This window comes from Myxine glutinosa, chromosome 4 (assembly GCF_964187855.1).
Source record: "Myxine glutinosa chromosome 4, kmMyxGlut1.1, whole genome shotgun sequence".
In the NCBI taxonomy this organism is placed as follows: Eukaryota; Metazoa; Chordata; class Myxini; order Myxiniformes; family Myxinidae; genus Myxine; species Myxine glutinosa.
The window spans coordinates 164,529,284-164,548,425 of record NC_136264.1 but is presented as its reverse complement, the minus strand read 5'-3'; the positions used below and the strand labels follow the sequence as shown (position 1 = coordinate 164,548,425).

The following is a 19,142-nucleotide window of genomic DNA, read 5'->3' as shown; positions in this document are numbered from 1 at the left end:
GTCCTTCTGTCAAGGCCATACTGTTTTACTATTTGAGCTTTTGTCATTAAATCTTCAACAAACCTTTATTTTGAGAATATGGAGAAAATAAAAAAGAATTGAGTCAAAATGTGAAAGGGCAAAGTCATAGTTACTATAAATAGCCCTCATTAGCCCTGCCACAGTGCGCCAAGCATGCAACACCCCATTTTCACCCTGCGCTCGCGAAGCGAAAAGTGGGGTTAAGCATTCAGTTGCGTACGTGTGCCGTACGCCGTACGTGTGTCGTGTGTCGTACGTGTGCCGTGTGTCGTACATGTGCCGTGTCTGCATTTAAAAAAAATCATTTTCTCGGCAACCGTTGGTCTGATGGACACGAAATTTTCACCACAGGAGCACCTCCTCCTTTAGAATATTTTAATGATAATCATGACGTCATAGGTCATGTGGTACAGGCGCCATCTTGGAAAAACCGAAAAATGTTGCACCTCTATATCTCCAAAACCGCTGCGTGGAAAAAATTGAAACATGGCTCATTGTAAAGAACTCCATATAGGGGATAGGTGTTGTTAACGATGACGCCATTGGTGCAATAATTATGACGTCATAGTTCTACAGGGACAACGCTTAGTCTGATCAGTTTGAAATGTATTGAGCGTGATCTATGCGATAATTATATTAGAGAATATAAATTTATGACGTCATTGCTCACGTGGTCTGGCAGCCATGTTGGATGAAAGAAAAAAAATGTTCAAAAACAGAAGAGTTGGCTTGCAACAAGTTGATTGTGCAGGGTAAGTATTCTATGAATACCATCTAGTTTTTTTATGTTTTGTGTTTATGTATTTATTTACAATTGAGCTTCAGTGCGTCTGTCCAGGACATAACATTTTTACCAATTGAGCTTTTGCCATCAAATCTTCAACACACCTTTATTATGAGGATAAAGAGAACACAAATGAATAAAATGTATAATTTTTTTAACTGTCGTTTTTATGGAGTTTAGTTTGGGTACAAAGCGTATGCAAATGACCTTTGCATTTTGAGATGCTTTCTAGTTTACATTTGGTTTATTTTTCTTTCCTTTTTAGAACTGTTTGGAGTCAGGAGGTTCTGTAAATGTATAAATGGCTGATTGGATTATTGAGTTTTCAAGAGAAACTTTGTGTGTACATAGGTATGGGAATTTAGCAAAAAGTGGGGGATAGTTAAATTTTTATTATATGGGAAGAGGTGGGGAAAGGTGAGGGGTGCAGCCTCGTATGCCCCAATGGAGGGTCCATGTAGTTGAAGCATTATCATATATATTTTGCATCACCACAGCATTCGGTGTTGCTCTAAATGCTACAAACGATGTGCTGAGACATCTGTCATAACTGGTTTTCACAAGCATCTCAAAATAAGCGTTTGCTGAGAACATCACTCTGGGGCCTGAATCATGGATAACGAAAGACTTTTAATCTTCGCCACTCTCAAGAGCACATGTTTGACCGAGACCCACTCAGTTAAATGTCATCAGCTGTCGTGGGCATGCGTCAGAGAGAAAAATCCCATGGTCTCTCCGAGAGTATTTTGACATATGTTCAACCTCAATTTAAATTGTTTCAGAGTTTTTCTTCATAATGACCATATTTCTATGTATCGTTATTTTCCAAAAAAAAAAAATCAAACATCATCAGTGAATTTGTCCACGGCTATTGTAATCTAACGTATTTGTCTGCTTAACCCCTACGCCATACTTACTTGTGCACTAAACTCACACTTCAAGGGTTCCAACAGGTTAAATTTTCGAATATTTATTTATCTTCACATCATACATTTCTTTTTCTCAGTTTGTCAAATTTCAAGCTATGGTTTATGAGTATTTTTTAAGACTGAAAGTTTGCAGTTACACGCGTGGCTTGAGCGTGTTTTGAACGAACCCGTGTTTGTGGAATATTACATCTTAAAGCTGTTTTGCATGCCAGTGAAATAAATAATCGAGCTCAAATCACGGCCTTCCATCTGGTGGGTCAAAATGACACCACTAAACAAAAGAGGGATCAGCACAAGTTATTGCATGGGTTATTATCATAACTCCAATTGTATCGGTTATCAGCATATTGTGCCAGCATGCCAGATGGGATTGCATTTATGCCTGACAAGAACACGTACATCAGAAATATTATCTGATATAAGAAAAGGTTACAAAGCAATTCCACAACATGGTGCCATTGATGTGTTACATTGAATGAATGAATGAATGAATGAATATTAATGATCGTTTTAAGGTCATTTTCCCCGCTAGAGTAGGGGTTAGCCTAGCGGGCCCCATGGCAATCATGGTTCCCTTTTTGAGGCAATGTTTTTATGGCCGGATGCCTTTCCTGACGCCAAACCTGAGTCGCCTCTTATGATGCGCAGGGATACGGTGTACCTATTCTAAATCGGGCTAACAACTCATCCCAGCAAGCTGGTACTTAGTTTGCCTACCTCGGAAGGATGACAGGCTGAGTCAACCCCCCTGGGGTTAATTCAGCGATCGACTGGGATTCAAACTCAGGATCCTAGGATCCCAAGCCGGCACCCTAACCGCTAAGCCAACACCAGGCTTCCGTTGTGTTACATTCAACAGAATAATTAAATTATGTTAATTTTAATATATATGTAATAATTTTGACATAAGGATTTTGGCCCAGTTGCATAAAATTCCCTTATCCTTAAGGAAAGATTTACCTTAAGGTACAATGTGATTACTTAGCGAAAGATTTCCTTCATGTCTGTTGCATAAACAACCCTGAGGAAATCCTCAAGTAAGGATTTCCTTAAGGTGGAGGAAATCCTTAGGAGCCGTTGCTCTGATCAGATTAGAGATAGGAAGAGGTGTCCGAAAGCAAGAACACGTGATTTTAAATGACACTTGTTATAAGTTGAATGGGGACCAGGTGCATCCTTCCGGAAGAGGGAGGAATAAAATTATTCTTGTGTAAAATTCATTGGATTCTCATTGAGCTTTTCATTGTAAATGTGTTAATGTGTGCAGAAAATGTATGGAAACTTTCCAAGAACGGTGACAGTGTGAAATTATGAAAGTGAAATGCGAGTGCGAAATACCAAGCAAAATATTCTGGATGTCATTTTTTGAAAGAGTGAAAATGTTATCAAAGTCACTGTGTCGCCGCTCAGAGCGTGTTTCACAATATACAATCATTTCTCAATTGTGGAAGTATTGTTTGATGAGCCTCTGGCGTCACACTGCTATAATCGTCATCATCATGCCCAAATTCTATGAAGAGCACCATTTGGACACAGAAGTGTTGGTGTTTAAGAATGGCAGTGAAGGGGGTGCTCCATTGAGTTTAAGGAAGATTTTAAGGAAAAACTTAAGGAATATTCATAGATGCAAAAATCCTCAAATTAAGGGTGTCCTTAAGGGGAAACTCAAGGAAATATTTAAGTAAATCCTCAAATCTTTTCTTAAGCATGCTTTATGCAACCGGGCCTTTGTCCTTTAAAATGCACAGGCTGTGGAGTGAATCACTCCACCCTGCTTGGATGGGGGTCTTAAATGATCCCACAAAAAAAATAAATCATCGATTAATTTTGCAAATAGCGTAGTATAAACATAAGACACTTGTATGTTGTGTTCATAGCACTGATGTTCAAGCAAGAAAACCACATTGAGTTACCAATTCTATACTGCTTGGGGCATCATAGAAGCAGACCAATTTGACTGTGTAGTGGTTATTTCATCTTCACGTGTTTGAAATATCAGGATATGGTGCTGTGATTCATCACAGAAAGTCCATAGAACAATGGAGCGATGTTTTGCCATTTCAATATGACGACGTCCTACATGACCTAACCTGTTTATATTTATAAGACTGTCTTGAATGACAGCCTTAGACAAACTCAACCTTGCTGAAAACAGAAACAGACCACAAGACACAGAGCTGAGCATCCCGCCAAGTGAGTTTCCTTGCTTCCCAAAACTTAGCGTCCTGACACTATGGCCAGAGTTTAAGGGCACCCACCTGGCCTGAGGAATCCCATAGCAGGAACCGACACCGACCCTTGGCAAGGCATTCACCAGACTCTTCACGGTCACTTCATCTGGTAGGTTGAACATGATCGATGCTGTGGTTGGGAGGCAAGTTGTCAGTTAACTGCTGTGATTATACAAATGCTAGTAATCACATAAGGTTAATGCAGGATGAGGCCATTTGGCCCATCGTGCCTGCATAACAGAACAAAACACCACATTAACACAGTCCATCAGTTTATTGACTCAATTTTCAGGGACAGGAACGTCACCACCTGCATCATCACAGACATGTGTGTGTGTGTGTGTATATATAACAAGCATTCTGAGTATTGCGCTGCAATACATGTCCCCTACCGGCAGTCTGTCATCCGGAAAACTGTTGGGGAAATTACCAAAGTTCAAAGTGCCATAACTTTGTCAAAAATGATCGAAACGTCGTGAAGTTCGAACTTGATCTGTAACTTATCATGAGGAAACCATGTACCAAGTTTGAAATCATTAGCATTAAGAGTTTAGAAAGAAAGTCCGGAAAACTGTTCTTTGCGTGACGGACTGACAGACGGACAGACTGACAGACGGAGGGACGGAGTGCAAACCTATAGTCCCCTCCGGTGTACACCGGTAGGGGACTAATAAGATATTGTTCCATTTTTCCACGTGGAAGGGGGATCCATAGCTAGACTGTGGTAAGTGTAACATGGTACATGTGTTTCGAGTAGATTAAATTGGTATGCAACAGGGACCTACCAGAGTAAGTTGTTTTATTACATGTGACGCCGAAGAGGCAGTGGATGTAGTTTATAGACATCCTGACACTATGGTCAGGGTAGAAAATGGTATGCGTAAACACATCTTGTTTGTGAGTCAGGCCAGGTGAGGACTTCCTATCACAAAAGGAACATGTGTCACACATGTGCAAAAAGGCGGTAACGATCTGTCTGGCCAGTGTGTGCCAGCCATGGTGGCATAATACGCTGTTGGGTCCAGGAGCAGGTAATGGATGTATTTTGATGGAGTGACGACGGCCTGAAGGATGACTCCTTCTGGAAGGACGATGGGGAGAGGAGAGAAAGGGCACACCAGAGCTCTTGGTATGCAGGAGAACTCAAGGGTAAAGAAGAAATGCTGAGAGAGAGGGTCACGAGGACTGATTCTGGGAGCATGTCCAGAGGTGCTCATCGTTATGGTGCTCCTCATGGCTGGCTTGCCTCATCTTTGAGTTTATCTCATCTTTGGGCTCATTTCATCACTGGTTTATTTCATCTCTGGCTTCCAGAACAGGCTGCATCATTACCTTCACCCTGTGCATGGTCCTCGCCTACAATTTTAATGTTTATCCAAGTGTGTTCTGTGGCACCTAGTATGGGTTAGATTTTATTTATTTATTATTTCTCATCCTTGTATACAAATGTGCATTTTCCCTTCTCCCTCTTTGTGCCTGTTGATTTGCATTGTTTGTTCCTAACTGCTCGTCTCGTCCACCTTTTCCTGCATATTAATTATAAATAAACCTTTTAAAAGGTAAGAAGCGTATTCAATCCATCCGCCACCCTTGCATGTGGCGTCGATTTTGCCTCATTTGGGCGACATTGGGGATCGATAAAGTTGTAGAATAACTGAATGCAGTCGTAGGTTAGAAACCGATCGGCTGTTTCCTGGGCCAAAGGATCCCGGCGCTGAGGCAAATCATGTTGGTGAGCCTCAGATGTGACAATATATATTGTTGCGGTTTTGTGAATAAAGGATGACCCCCCCTCGTAGGTAGTTGCACCACAACATGTAGCCTCGCTGTAGTTGTTATTTCTTATTAAATGTAAGCGTAGTCTCCTTTCCTGTGTTAGTTTTGCGTTGAGCAGGCCAGTGAGTAGGCCTCAATTGGGCTAGAATGCCATGTGCTCAGCCTGGAACAAGTCTGGCAAGGCCAAAGGGAGGAGCTGCAGGGGGAGTGGCCGGTAAGCAACGAGCCGCCAATCAGAGCTCGAGGGGAGTGGCTCACCACGGCAACGAGAGGAGGGGCTTGGAACATTCGGGTAAGGCTCTCCGAAAATGGGGTAAGGCTCTATGTCTTCGAGTAAGGGTATTCGGGTAATTCGGGTAAGGCTCTATGTCTCTCCGAAAAGATCGACTGGACAACCCTTCCATCTACTTTCTCAACAATCCTCTCCAAGAAGTTCTGTCGCTCAAGCTTTTGGGTCTTACTATCTGCCATGATCTTTCTTGGGAAAACCACATTTCCAAGCTGGCCTCCAAAGCCAGTCGCCGACTGGGCATCCTCCGTCGTGCGAAGTCCTTCCTCGGCACACCTGAGCTCCTCACCACATACAAGGCTTTCATCCGCAGCTCAATGGAATACTGTTCTCCCCTATGGGCCGGTGCTCCTGCCTCACACCTAGCTCGGCTTCACGCTGTTGAAACCAAAGCTTTCAGAATTATTGGAATCTCCCGCGATGAAGCTATCTCTGAGGGCCTTTCACTCACTCACCGCAGGCAGGTAGGTGGTCTTTCTGTCTTCTACCGACTCCTCCCCGGCCTTGCACCCCCAGCTCTCTCTGTGCTCTGTCCCCCAAATATTCCTACAGGTCGCACAAGATCTGCCAGCAACCCTCTGATGGTTAAACTGCTGAAATCTCGGCTCTCTGCTCACCTTCACTCTTTCATTCCTCTTTTCTCCCGCCTCTGGAACAAACTCCCTCACTCCCTTCAATCCCACTCGTCCCTCCAGGTCTTTAAAACAGCTGTTCACCACCATCTCTTATCCTCCCCCATCCAAAACCTTGATCTTTTCTACCCCCGCTAATTCACCCCAGATCAACCTTGTTTGAAATTCCAACTTCTTTCCTGGAAGTCCTGGCAGTGTCCATATGTTTTATACCTCTCCCACTACCCCCCTTCCCATGACCCCCCCCTAAAGCCCTCTCCCTCTCACAGATCTCTCGATGTCTCCATGTCTCTCGGTCCCTGCTCTCAAATGTTGTGTTCGTGTCCTTCCCCCTCTCTCCCCATCTTGTCTACCGCTCCCGATGTTATATGTTTTATGTGTCGGTTTGTCTTTCTGTGTGATTAATGTTCGCTCTTTCACGAGCCTCGATCTTGTATACAAAACAAAAAAAAAGGCCGGGGAGGGGCCATATAAAACCCTGCCCTGAGCCCCCGCGCGAGAGACATGGTCAGAACCCCCAAGCAGACAAGTCAGAGAGCGAGAGAGAATCGGTCAGACAGTCGCCCCGCGTCAGAACTGTTGTCCCACCACGAGTGGATTGAATTGCTTGTTATAGCCTCTCTGTACACGAATTCCCCATGCCCTGTGCCCTGCGCTCTGCGGCTGTATTAATCGCGCTTGTGGGGACGATCCATTCCGGAGCCACCTACGCCGACGACCCTCCTACCTGGGCTCCCTGCACACGTGCCGTGAACACCAGAGGGCCACGCCCGGCGAGCTGTCCGGGAGCGACCGACGGCAAGGCACGTTTGGCGCGCGAACTTGCTCTTCCTCCTTTTCCCCGGGTGAGTGAGTGGGCCCTTTGTCTGGGATTTAGTTAAGACTGCTTAAGTGCCTGCTCTGTGTCTCTTCGCCTGTATAATTGTAAATAAACGTGTTCTTCCTTCAATTTGATCATTCCCGTCCTTTCCATCTATTGGCCTAGCATCGTACGAATAAAACCGCTCGAATCGGGTTCAATAAAAGTAACGGCACGAGTCACGTGATATGCAAACCGCTCAGCGTACTCGATTCGCATGGCTTGTGCGAGGTCTGGTCCCCGTTTTCGTGGCAGCGTGGGTACTAAAGGTACGTGTGGAATCGACCCGATACCCTTTTCCACGCTCGCTGCGGGAGTGGCGACTCGGCCTCATGGACACGAAGACCCGAGGGGGAAAAGGGGTTTAACCCCCCCACTGTACGTCGATGGGCTTCGGGAGATCCGCAACAATATGTTAGGGCTATTTAAAGGCATGCCATGACTAATCAATACCGTGGCATCATAATATATGACTGCAACTCTCCCTGATGGGGGATGTTGAGGAAAAGACAATGTTCTCGTGCAGCAAACAGGTCGTGCTACTCCGGGTTCGTTTCAGACCTCACCACTATTAGTGGTGAGTCAGTGACACATACATGTACAAATACGACACTGCTTCATGCAGCATTGCCTGCAAAAATATTTAGAACATTTTTATGGCAAACTTTTTTTATTTCAACAAAAAAATTCAAAGCACTTCTCTTATAAATTCAAAGCACTTCTCTTATATTTTTGATTTTGTTGAATGAATCTGGTTTTCTGTGAATGAGTAAATGAGTGAATGAGTCACCTAAGGAGATTTGATGAAGGATTTAGGGCAATCCACCTAACAACAGACAATGCTGTGATTTGGCGGTCCAACTTACTTAGATTTGTGAGCCGTAATTTGTCATACACAAGATGATAACAAATTCATTTTAACAAGTTATCCCACACAGAAAGCTGAGATACAACCCAAGCCAGTCACAGAGCCTGCCCTGTGTTTAACAGTAGGCTGTAACCACCGCATGTCATAATGTATATGTTCTCAGCATATGAACTGGCGTCTTTTAAATCCAAAAAGTTCAGATTTCAATTCATCAGACCAGGGTACCTGATTCCATTGTTCAGTCGCCCAATCTTGGTGTTGCCTTCCAAATTTCAGGCTTTTCACCTTATTTTGTGGTCCCAGAATTGGTTTCTTTGCTGCAAACCTGCAACTCTGCCATGGAGACCTGCTGAAATCAGACTTCTGGGCACAGTGCTGGACGAGATGTTAATGTTCAGGCCCGCTCTCATTTCATTTGTTAACTGCTTGATCTTTTTTTTCTTTCACACCAGTCATACGCTGAGCAACTTCAAGTGCTTTTCTTGCCTTGAGGAGGTTCTTCTGAGTTTTCCTGGCCCTTTCCTTTCCTGGCCCACTCGGTCTTGTACCGAGCCATTTTCCTTCAGGCATTGTAAAGTGTACCTCACGCCATTGAAGGAGATCTTCAGCTTTTTTGCTATTTTCTTCATGGTGTGCCCTTCTTCTCGCAGAGTTTGGATCTTCGTATGGTGTTCTGTTGAAAGTTGCTTCCTTGGCACCATTCTGAACCCACTCGTAGACTTTCAAGCAAGGGAACGTGGTGATGAAAACTAATTTCACATATTCACCAATTTGCAACTTCAATTGTACTTTCTTGTAATTCACATTAATGTAACTTATGTTATTACTCCAGTAATTTATTATTATTTAATATACAGTTCCTAGGGTGTTGGGCTAGCGGTTAGGGTGCCGGCTTAGGATCCTAGGATCCTGGGTTCGAATCCCGGTCAATCGCTGAATTAACGCCAGGGGGGTTGACAGCCTGTCATCCTTCCGAGGTCGGCAAATTGAGTACCAGTTCACTGGTAATTCCCTGCTTGTCGTTAAAGGCGGCAAAAAGGGTTGGCGTCAGGAAGGGCATCCGGCCGTAAAACATTGCTTCAAAAAGGGGACCGAAAAACAACAACAACCACAGTTCCCGAAAAAGGCCAACCCCCGCTTGCGGGGAAAAATGGCCTCTAAAGGTGGTTTTTATACAAAATCCACAAACTGTTTCTTATATATTTTATTTGTGGGAAGTGGATATTACGAGCCCGCTAGTGGAGAACTGACAACATAGCAAGCGCTCATTGGATGCCGCATCGCTTTATCTCCCAGTCTCACATGTTTCACCCTGTGGTGAAGTGTATTAAATTATTACTTAAGTATGTGTAATATGTACTTAAGTAAAGGTTAAGTTAAGTTAGGATGACCAAAATAATTTACCTGGCAACGCACCCCCTCATTATAACACTATGTATATAGGAAATCGTATCTGAATAACATTGTTTCGTATAACGTCGCAGTTTTTAGGAACACATCCATGATGTAAATCGGCAACTTGCTGTAATTAAAGGTGAAATTAAATTAAACTGGTGATATTAAATTGACTTTCACAGAAAAAATTCGCATTATTATCCACCCATAATTCACACTTCTAACTTCCCATAAATGTTGAATAGGGAATAGCACCACAAAAGTGGAAATAACCCAAACCTTTGCCAAGTACTTTGTATATAATATATAAAGCTCAATTTGTGTTTGTTTGTTTAGATATGCTTCAAATTTTGCATGTTGCCTAAGAGCACCCCAAGTATGATTTCCGTAGAGGTAGCATATTCAGGGTGGGGGTAGACACCAATGATCTCCGTGTAAATGTGTATAGTATATCGCCACCTAGTGTTAGCCAGCATTACAAATCAGCATGTATAAAGTTTGAACAACCTGATAATATGAGTTACGGTGATGTTGAAATTTCAGTGAGAATAATTGGAAATTTTCACAATGTTTCATTTCACTCATTTTAAGCAGAGGTTCAAGCCAAAGCATCCAACACTGAGCTTTGCAGTGAAACGGAAGTCATTTTTGCTCAAGCCATATATTAGGTGCACTGGAAAGTAATGTGGGTTTTTTTTAAAGCTGTGTATTCCACTTTGAAAAACGACAAAACTTTCCAGTACACCTAATACAAGTATAAGCATCAAGGATGGTTGATTTTCTTCATTGGTAAGCAGGACAAGGCTGCGGATGGAATCATTGGCTGAGGGCATGGCTGTGCTGCTGATGCAATGCTCTCTGTACTGGACAGGGCAGGAATTTGGCAATGGTGCCGGCGCGAGCTCGCCTACTCTTCACCAAGGACACCGTGAGATCTTCAACGTCCACTAACAAGGGCTGGCAGATGGGACGCCTGTTTAACGTCCTGCCCCTTTCCAAAGGTACCAAAGACGGCAAACACATTGATGAAACACCGGGATGGCAGTTTACACCTGGTTTGGGATTCCAATGCAGGCTAGACAGCTCAGAGGCAGGTGTGCATACCTCCAATCTAGGCCACCCTGTCAGCCCAGGATGTTAATGGATAAATCTTTGTGTAATTGCAAAAAAAGGAAGAAAAAAAACAGATTTTGGTAATGGGAAAAATAAAATTAGGCGGTGTATAGATGCCAGCCTAGCTATACACTCAAGTAGCGACAATGGGAAGTGTTGATGGGATATTAATCACAGCCTTTTTAGATGCTGAATTGCAAATAATATATAACACATTAAGAGTAAGATCAAAATAAATATTTCTCACCTTCCACTCCCCCTCTCTTTTTTTATTTTGATGAAACTGTCTGGGGTACATATTAGACAAAGGACAATGGCAGGAAACAAACTCTGAGGTCTCCTCGTCTCTGCCTTTGCATAAATGCAAAAAAAAAACAAAAAAACAAAAAAAAAAACAAGGCTTTCCATTTCCTCGGCATAGCTGTGATGGATTAATGTATGAAGCAAGAACAAAAAAGTATTCCTGAGAGATCCTGTCCTTTGTGCAGGGATAACCAGCATCACAAGTTGAAATTTGCAGTTTTGCCACGTGTGCCCAGACCTATTTCTTTAACGATAAAAAAAAAAATTGTGCCAAAAACATACCTGGAAGTTCCCTGAATCCACTGTAGTTGGATTCATTGAAATCAATCAAACTGTTCTCAAGTTATAACACGACAAACAAACAAAAGCAACAAAAACTTAGAAACAAACAGACATGGCTCATTTTAATATATACTGTGTGTGTGTATGTGTATATATATATGTATGTATATATATATATATATATATATATATATATATATATATATATATATATACACACACACACACAGACTTGGCATTTAATATGGAATATATTTTTTTCTTGACGGGTTTACTTTCTGAACTCGGTATATCAATCTGGTGAGTTTCTTTTACGCTTCGGTGATTTCTTTGTTAAAAGAACCATGTCACTGATTGTCTGTCGCAGCAAGACGTCAATAACAGGATTATATCACAGGTGGCGTGACAAAATGTACGGACAGGTACATTTGACGATTGGCTTCACAATCGGGTATATAAGGGTTGTTGCATTCTGTATTAGTGGAAAACAACTGCTGCACAAGAGTGCACATCTACAAAAGTTATTGCCACTTCCCCTGGAGATGGTCCGTCAACTCGACAATGCTGTCTGTCATTTAGTGGTGGCTTTACGAAATTCCGGCATGAAACAGCGTGCTATTGCTTGGCAGTATGGCATCACTCAAGGTCAGGTGTCAAAGATCCTGAAACGAAATGCTCAGAGGGGTGTCCGTACTCCAATACCGAGGCCAGGACGTCCCCGCAGAACCACAAGGAGGGATGATCGCCAGCTGCACCGGTTAGTCCGCAATGGCCGTACCAAGTCAGCTAATCGGCTTAGGGCTGAGTGGCAGCAACTGACAAATGTGCCTGTATCCAGAAGGCTAGTCAACCAACGACTGGTTCAAGCAAGCTATCGTGCCAGGCGTCCCCTGAGAAAGCCACGCCTGACCAGACAACACAGCCAGCGCCGATTGCAGTGGGCCAGAGAGCACCGTCAATGGCAGCCAGGACACTGGAATCACGTGACCTTCAGTGACGAGTCTAGATTTCTGGTCTATCGTCAAGATGGCCGCGTCCGAGTGCGCAGACAAGTGCATGAAGCCTACAACGAAGATTGTATAGTGCCAAGAGTCCAATCTGGAGGTGGTGGGGTGACCGTTTGGGCTGCTTTTCATGCAGGGGGCAAAACTGACCTGGTTGTTCTGAATGGAAACCTGAAACAGTTCAAGCACAGGGCCATTCTGGAAGAAACATTGTTTCCATTTGCTCGTGCAGCCTTTCGAGGAAACTTTGTCTTCCAAGATGACAATGCACGGCCTCATCGTGCTCGCATGATCCAACACTTTCTTGCTGACCGTGGTGTAGAGCATATGGAGTGGCCTGCCATGTCCCCGGATATTAATCCAATAGAGAACTTGTGGGCAGAATTAACGCGTCAAATCGACAACTTGGACCAGCAGCCTGCCTCTGTGCGTGAAATGCAGCAGACTATTGTCACTGCATGGCAAGCGATTCCTGTCCAAACTTTGGCAAATCTCGTGAACAGCATGCCTCGATGTGTACATGCTCTCCTGAATGCTCGTGGGGGTTACACGACAGACTGAACTGTAATTTTACTGTCCGTAATTCCAGTCATAATTTAGCTTTTGTTTTTGTAAAAAAATTTTTTGGCTAATGTGCAAAATAAAGAGATACTTCTGGAAAACGTGCAGAAGTTTAACACAGTACTGTCCGTGAATTGAGTTCGATATCAGTTTACATCAATTTCAAGGATCAATTTATTTGCTTCGAAATGTCAAATGTGGTTTTTGTTTCTTTTAAAGGTCACATTAACAAAATCTAGAATAATTTCAACATAATTCCAATGAACTTTTGGTTCTCAGTCATCTTGAAAAGTAAGTTCACCCCCACAAAAAAAATATTCCATATTAAATGCCAAGTCTGTATGTATATACACACATATATATATATATATATATAGATATATATATATATATATATATATGTATGTATATATATATATATATATATATATATATATATATATATATATATATATATATATATATATATATATATATATATATACATACTCGTATATTGCATACTCACTCGCTCAGTGGGCTATCGCTACCGTCGAGACCCTCCAGACTCCTGAAGACATTTACACCCTTTTGACCACTTAGACCCCTTGACAATTGTACCTTGAGACCCATTCGACCCCTTTGTAGCACTGAGACCCTTTAGACCTTTACACTCCTTCGACCATTTAGACCGCCACCTTTCGACGCCCACTACACAAACATATACTGTATAGCCTTCTTGCAATATACAGACCATACTTTTTATCAGGAAGTAATGCACAATCTCCACCCACCCAGAGGGTGGGTACTTTGCTAGGTTGAACAGAAATTGCATATTGGTTCACCAAATTGGTTTGCCATTCAAAACCTACATGCATATTGTTTTTGATGTGAAAACCTCAAAGGCTCAAAGGTCAAATAAAATCATTCATTTTCATCCAATTAAGATGAACTTTAAACAGAATTTGTATATTTCGTCACAGACCTGGTTCAACAAAAATCAGAACGATCGATTTAGCCTTTTTGACATGTCAACGGTTTCAATGACAACAATTTCACACCATTAAATCGAATGGGCCTTTTTGGGAATATATTATTACCATACCAAAGTAATTTTTCAGGATATCAAATTGAAACGTAAGCAGATTATTGTATGCCTGTGTAGTATATGTGAGGAAAATTTGGTCAAACTTAATTGAGGTTCAAGGCCATCCCAAACATGTAAAACACCAATTAGGCCGAATTTAGAAAAAGAATGAAACCAAATTTGTTTTGCTTACCATTCAATCATGTAAAACATTTGATAGGTCAAATTTTCGGAATTACCAAATTGCTGTTTCCATGGCAACGATTGTTTATTTGGATTACGCAAGTATCGTGATATGCACGACATCTTTCTTGTTTGTCTGTCTGTTTGTGAGCAGGGTATCTCAAAAAGTTATGGACTGAGGACGAATTGATTAGATTTTGGTGAAGATCCAGATACGTTCTGGACACCAGAACTATTTAGGTGATTATTTACCATTGAGAATCAGGCCAAAAACAATATCTCAAAACGTTATGGATTGATTATGACAAAACTTGGTGGATGGGTTAAGTGACAAGAACGAGCCGATTAGATTTTGGTTCAGGTCCAGATGCAGATCGGGCCTATCAGTGGGATACAAAACGTAAACTGTTCAGCCTGGTGGAGGAATGCACCCTACTGAGTGCCATTCTAGTTCAATCTGCTTCAACACCAATATCTTAAGAGTCCTCTATGTCAATAATTCAGATGTTTATTAAAATTGGTGTCAACTGTCTTTTAAAGGCAGGATAATGCCTTGGATTCTCCGCAAAGCTAAATACATTGAGTCATTCAGAGTTCATTCCATTTTAAATAATTCATTGATCCAAAGTATCGTGGTGTATGGTTCACCACTCTGGGTGGCACAGCTGCTTCTACTCATGTTCCCCTGCAGGCGATAAAGTCCAAGGGTCTACGTGTAATTGGGAAATCTCAGCAGAAGGCCAAGTCCCAAGGTCTGCATCGTACTCACCACTGGCAGGTTGGTGAACTGTTTTCTATCGCCTCACTTATGGTCTTGTTTCTCTCACTCTCATCTCTCCATCTCCCCCAAACCTGCTCAGAACACGCACGTTCCTTCAGAATGCCACACCTGGTTACTCTCCCCAATTCCCAATTCTACACTGGATGCTCACCAACCATTACACACTTCATCCGTTTATTCTCTTGTCTGTGGAACTAACTACCTGCGTATGTTGCCTCATACCCCTCCCTCCCGGCCTTCAAAAGTGCTCATCATCACTTTATACATTCTCCCATACCCATGCTTGCTCTCTTTTACTCTCGTTGAGCTCCTGTCCAAACACCCCCCCCCCCCCCCCCACCCCTCACTTCATTTCTGCCACTAATACGCAATGTATTTGAACCTGTCAGTCAGTGAAGCTGCTGCTTCCCATTGTTTAGGCCCACCATGAGTCTAGGTTTCTGTATAAAAAAAGAAATAAGAAAAAAAAGCCCAGAAAAATTTTCCGACATAGTTAAGATAGCAGGACAGAGGGAAGATGCTACTCCCTTTTAACGATCCTTTAGATTTCCAATGATGAGTTCCATGAAACATTCATCCCTTTCCTGGATGGAAACATCCGAAACAAAACTCAAGTCGACACCAAAGCCTGTGTTACCAGTGTTGTATGACTGTGTGTTTATATTCTGTGGAATGTATTGCAACAATTAATCTTGTTCATAAGTTCATCAGCTCATAATATCAAGCAAAAGAGCAGTATTTGCCTTGTAAACCAAGTTACAAAGCATCAGGAATGGAAAAATAAAAGGGAAAAAAATAACATGCTACCAACTATCATCATGGTCAAACTTTAAATAAGTAGCAAAATTATATCCATAAGAAATAACATCCACACCCCCACTCAAAAATAGGCACCCCCCCCCCTTTGTCCCCACCTATGCCTTTGCCCATTGAATCAGACCCCCCTTGGGCCCACCTTTGCCTTTGCCATTTGAATCAGACCCCCCTTGGGCCTCACCTTTGCCTTTGCCCATTTTATAGGCAAACTTGTTGTTTTCCTCACAATAGCATTATGTGAAAGCAATGCTCCACAACTTTGAAACAATACTATAACTGGAATGGCATTCGGTGGAGCACATACCTCCACCAGGCTGAACAGTTTACGTTTTGTATCCCACTGATAGGCATCCGGATCTGAACCAAAATGGAATCGGCTTGTTCTTGTCCCCTGATCAAATCATCCCCCAGGTTTTGTCATAATCCGCACACAACCTTTTTTAAATTTTTTATACCATATATCGTTTTTGGCCCTATGTTCATGGTGAAAAATAACATTGAAAAATCTCAGAACCAGATCCAGAAAACATAATCTCCGTCCAACTTTAGTGGCGGAGGTAATGAAGGCCCTAACATCTACCAGCATGACAAAACTCCTTACTTATAGTGCTGATGTTTTACTGTGACATTCTGGACGTTACTACACTACTGACATGAGGCAATACAAAAAGTAAAAGGTACTTGTGTCGATCAGGAAGACAACACACCTCGTCTTACTGTGAGAAACTGGTTTAAGGACAACAGCATCAAAATCTGCAGTGGCAGTCCACAGACCTAACCTAACCAAATGAAACAATTCTGGGATAACTTGGAATTTCACCCGAGGGGCAGATTCAACAGACCACAATCCATCACTGAACTTGCACTTGCTCTGAGGCAGGAAGGCCCAATATTGCGCCGGCCATCTCCTAAAGTTTGGCACAAATGTTACTGACATTGAAATATTTTAGAAAACAAATAAACTTAATTGTAAACTAATAACCTTGAACATTTCCTTACTGTTCCAATACTTCTGTTGTATACATTGGGTGCAATCTTCTGTACAATTTTTTGAAGTTAAAGTGAAAGTGAAATTTTAAAATATATTAGTGTGTGTGTGTGTGTGTGTGTGTGTGTGTGTGTGTGTGTGTGTGTGTGTGTGTGTATGTATGTATGTGTATGCACGTGCGCTCCCACATACACGTTCTTTTAATTACAATTGCTTGGACAACGGCAGATATTAAAGAACTGTATTGTACAAATCTCTCATCCTTTGCTCATCTTTCTTATGTTCTGCTCTTGTCTGTCATATTTCCATTTTCTTATCCTTGTGCTTTTCTTATTCCCATTATGAATGTAAATTTTCACCAATAATTTTGCATTCTTACTACGTATTACACTTTCTCAGTTTTACGCTCAAGATAGAGAAATAATCATGATCAAAATTGCCCCAATTAGGACAAGCATGTATCGCACTTAAAATATGATGTCATATATTCAATCTAGACAGGGTAGTTTAGAGTGGCTTTTCTTTTATTACCATGATGTTAAATGTCAAGCCGGCCGGTTTCCATGCAAAGGCAGGATGAAGGCCTCCCTAAACTCGCTGTTGAGGGCTGTTTGGCATACTCGTCACGCTCGCCAAGTGCGGGTTGGCGAGAATGAGCAGCCATGTGAATCAAACCAACACCAGTCAGTGGAGAAAGAAACAAGTCATTAACTGCTGAACTAAACATCAGTTTCCTTCATGAACGGCAAATAGGGGGAAGTAGGAGAGGAGTGGGAAAGATCCATTCTACATGCGTAAAATAAGTGCTGCATCTAAATTATCAACAAAGCCACAAAACCCCATCACTCTTTACAATCCTCAACAGGAAGCCTAATATTATAGGAGTTTTTAACTCCCGTTATATTCTTGCTAACTCCTCCTGTGGAATAACTCAGGCAATGACGGCAGCACAGTGAGCTCCGAGGCTCATCACGTGAGCGGATTCCAGGCCTCTATGCTGCTGGTCTCCAGGGTCAGAGGGTCATTCTTTTGATGAAAGCTCCACCCAGCTTTTTATCGTCTTTGTGCAGTCATCTATTTTGCAACAAGTCCCGTTTGTGCAGGACAGTGGAAGTTGATGAAGGGAATGAGAACAGTCGGTGATGAGGGAGGGTGGGGGAAAGAAGGGGTGGGTGAGAGGAGCATAAAAGGAGCCCTGAAAACATACCGATTGGTAAAGGAGAATAGGTATTCACACTGCGTAAGTGAAAGAGAAGTTACATTAAAGGAAGTAATGGGTGAAGCTGAATGCGATTTGATGGCATGATGAGACAAAGGGGGTGATGGCAACAAAAAGATCATCGGAGAAGAATTGAGTATATTATGGTAAAGAAGAGTCAATGGATGGTAAAACAGGTGATCCAAATTTCTCTACTATTCAGAAGAAAAATATTTCATCAGAATAAAAAAAGAGGCAAATGGGAACATTTTTACAAAAGGAAATGGATTAGGTACACACACCTTGGAATATGGGCACACAATAAATTCCTAATCTTAACAAAACCATGATTCTTTAGGGGAAGTCTCCTTTTTCCACCCCCAAGCCACTTACTGTGACCTCCAAAAAAGATCTCGAGAGCGGTTTTCTGGAGGAGGACGTGACGAGAGAAGATTGCTCGCATATCACTGAACAGCCATTTCCCATGCAGTCCATTCACATAACCGAGGATCTGCAAAGTAATGACATCCAAGATGAGTGTACTTATTCACAAGTGCAACCTTTGCTTCATGATTATACGAGTGTTTAACAAAAAAGAAAAGGCACTCATTGCACAGTCATGAAAACCGTTTTTTAAAAGAGTGGCCTGCTCGAAAGAAAGAGACATAATGAGTCTTCTACCAGCTTACATTTGGAAGGAACTGTTTAACAGAAGGCAAATTTAAAAAATATAAATAAACTAGCGCATTCATAGAATATGTTACCCTGCACAGTGTTTAAGCACTGCACAGTGTAAGAGCCCAATATTGCCTTACCAATAAAGCAGCATATTACACAGACTAAAGGTATTTTAAACAATATCACGGTATTTTAAATCATTTTCAATGGTTGCTAGGAGACAGGACACATATAATCATACAAAGGGAATTTTTCCTCAGACTTAAATATAAACAACATATATATATATATATATATATATATATATATATATATATATATATATATATAATGTATATATATATATATATATATAAATATATATATAATTAAATAATCACTTACG

At 41.9% G+C, this 19,142-nt stretch overlaps 1 protein-coding gene across 2 annotated transcripts in view; it reads right to left on the bottom strand.

Moving 5' to 3' along the window:
• The window catches only part of LOC137425478 (lipopolysaccharide-responsive and beige-like anchor protein), a 722,436-nt gene that overhangs the window by 103,791 nt on the left and 599,503 nt on the right, over window positions 1-19,142 (bottom strand). For both annotated transcript variants that reach the window (XM_068113965.2, XM_068113966.2), the window contains exons 40-41: window positions 18,473-18,590; window positions 3,993-4,095 (exon numbers count right to left, since the gene is read on the bottom strand). In XM_068113965.2, coding sequence (XP_067970066.2) covers window positions 3,993-4,095; window positions 18,473-18,590 — 221 coding nt within the window. The remainder of the gene's footprint in view (window positions 1-3,992; window positions 4,096-18,472; window positions 18,591-19,142) is intronic.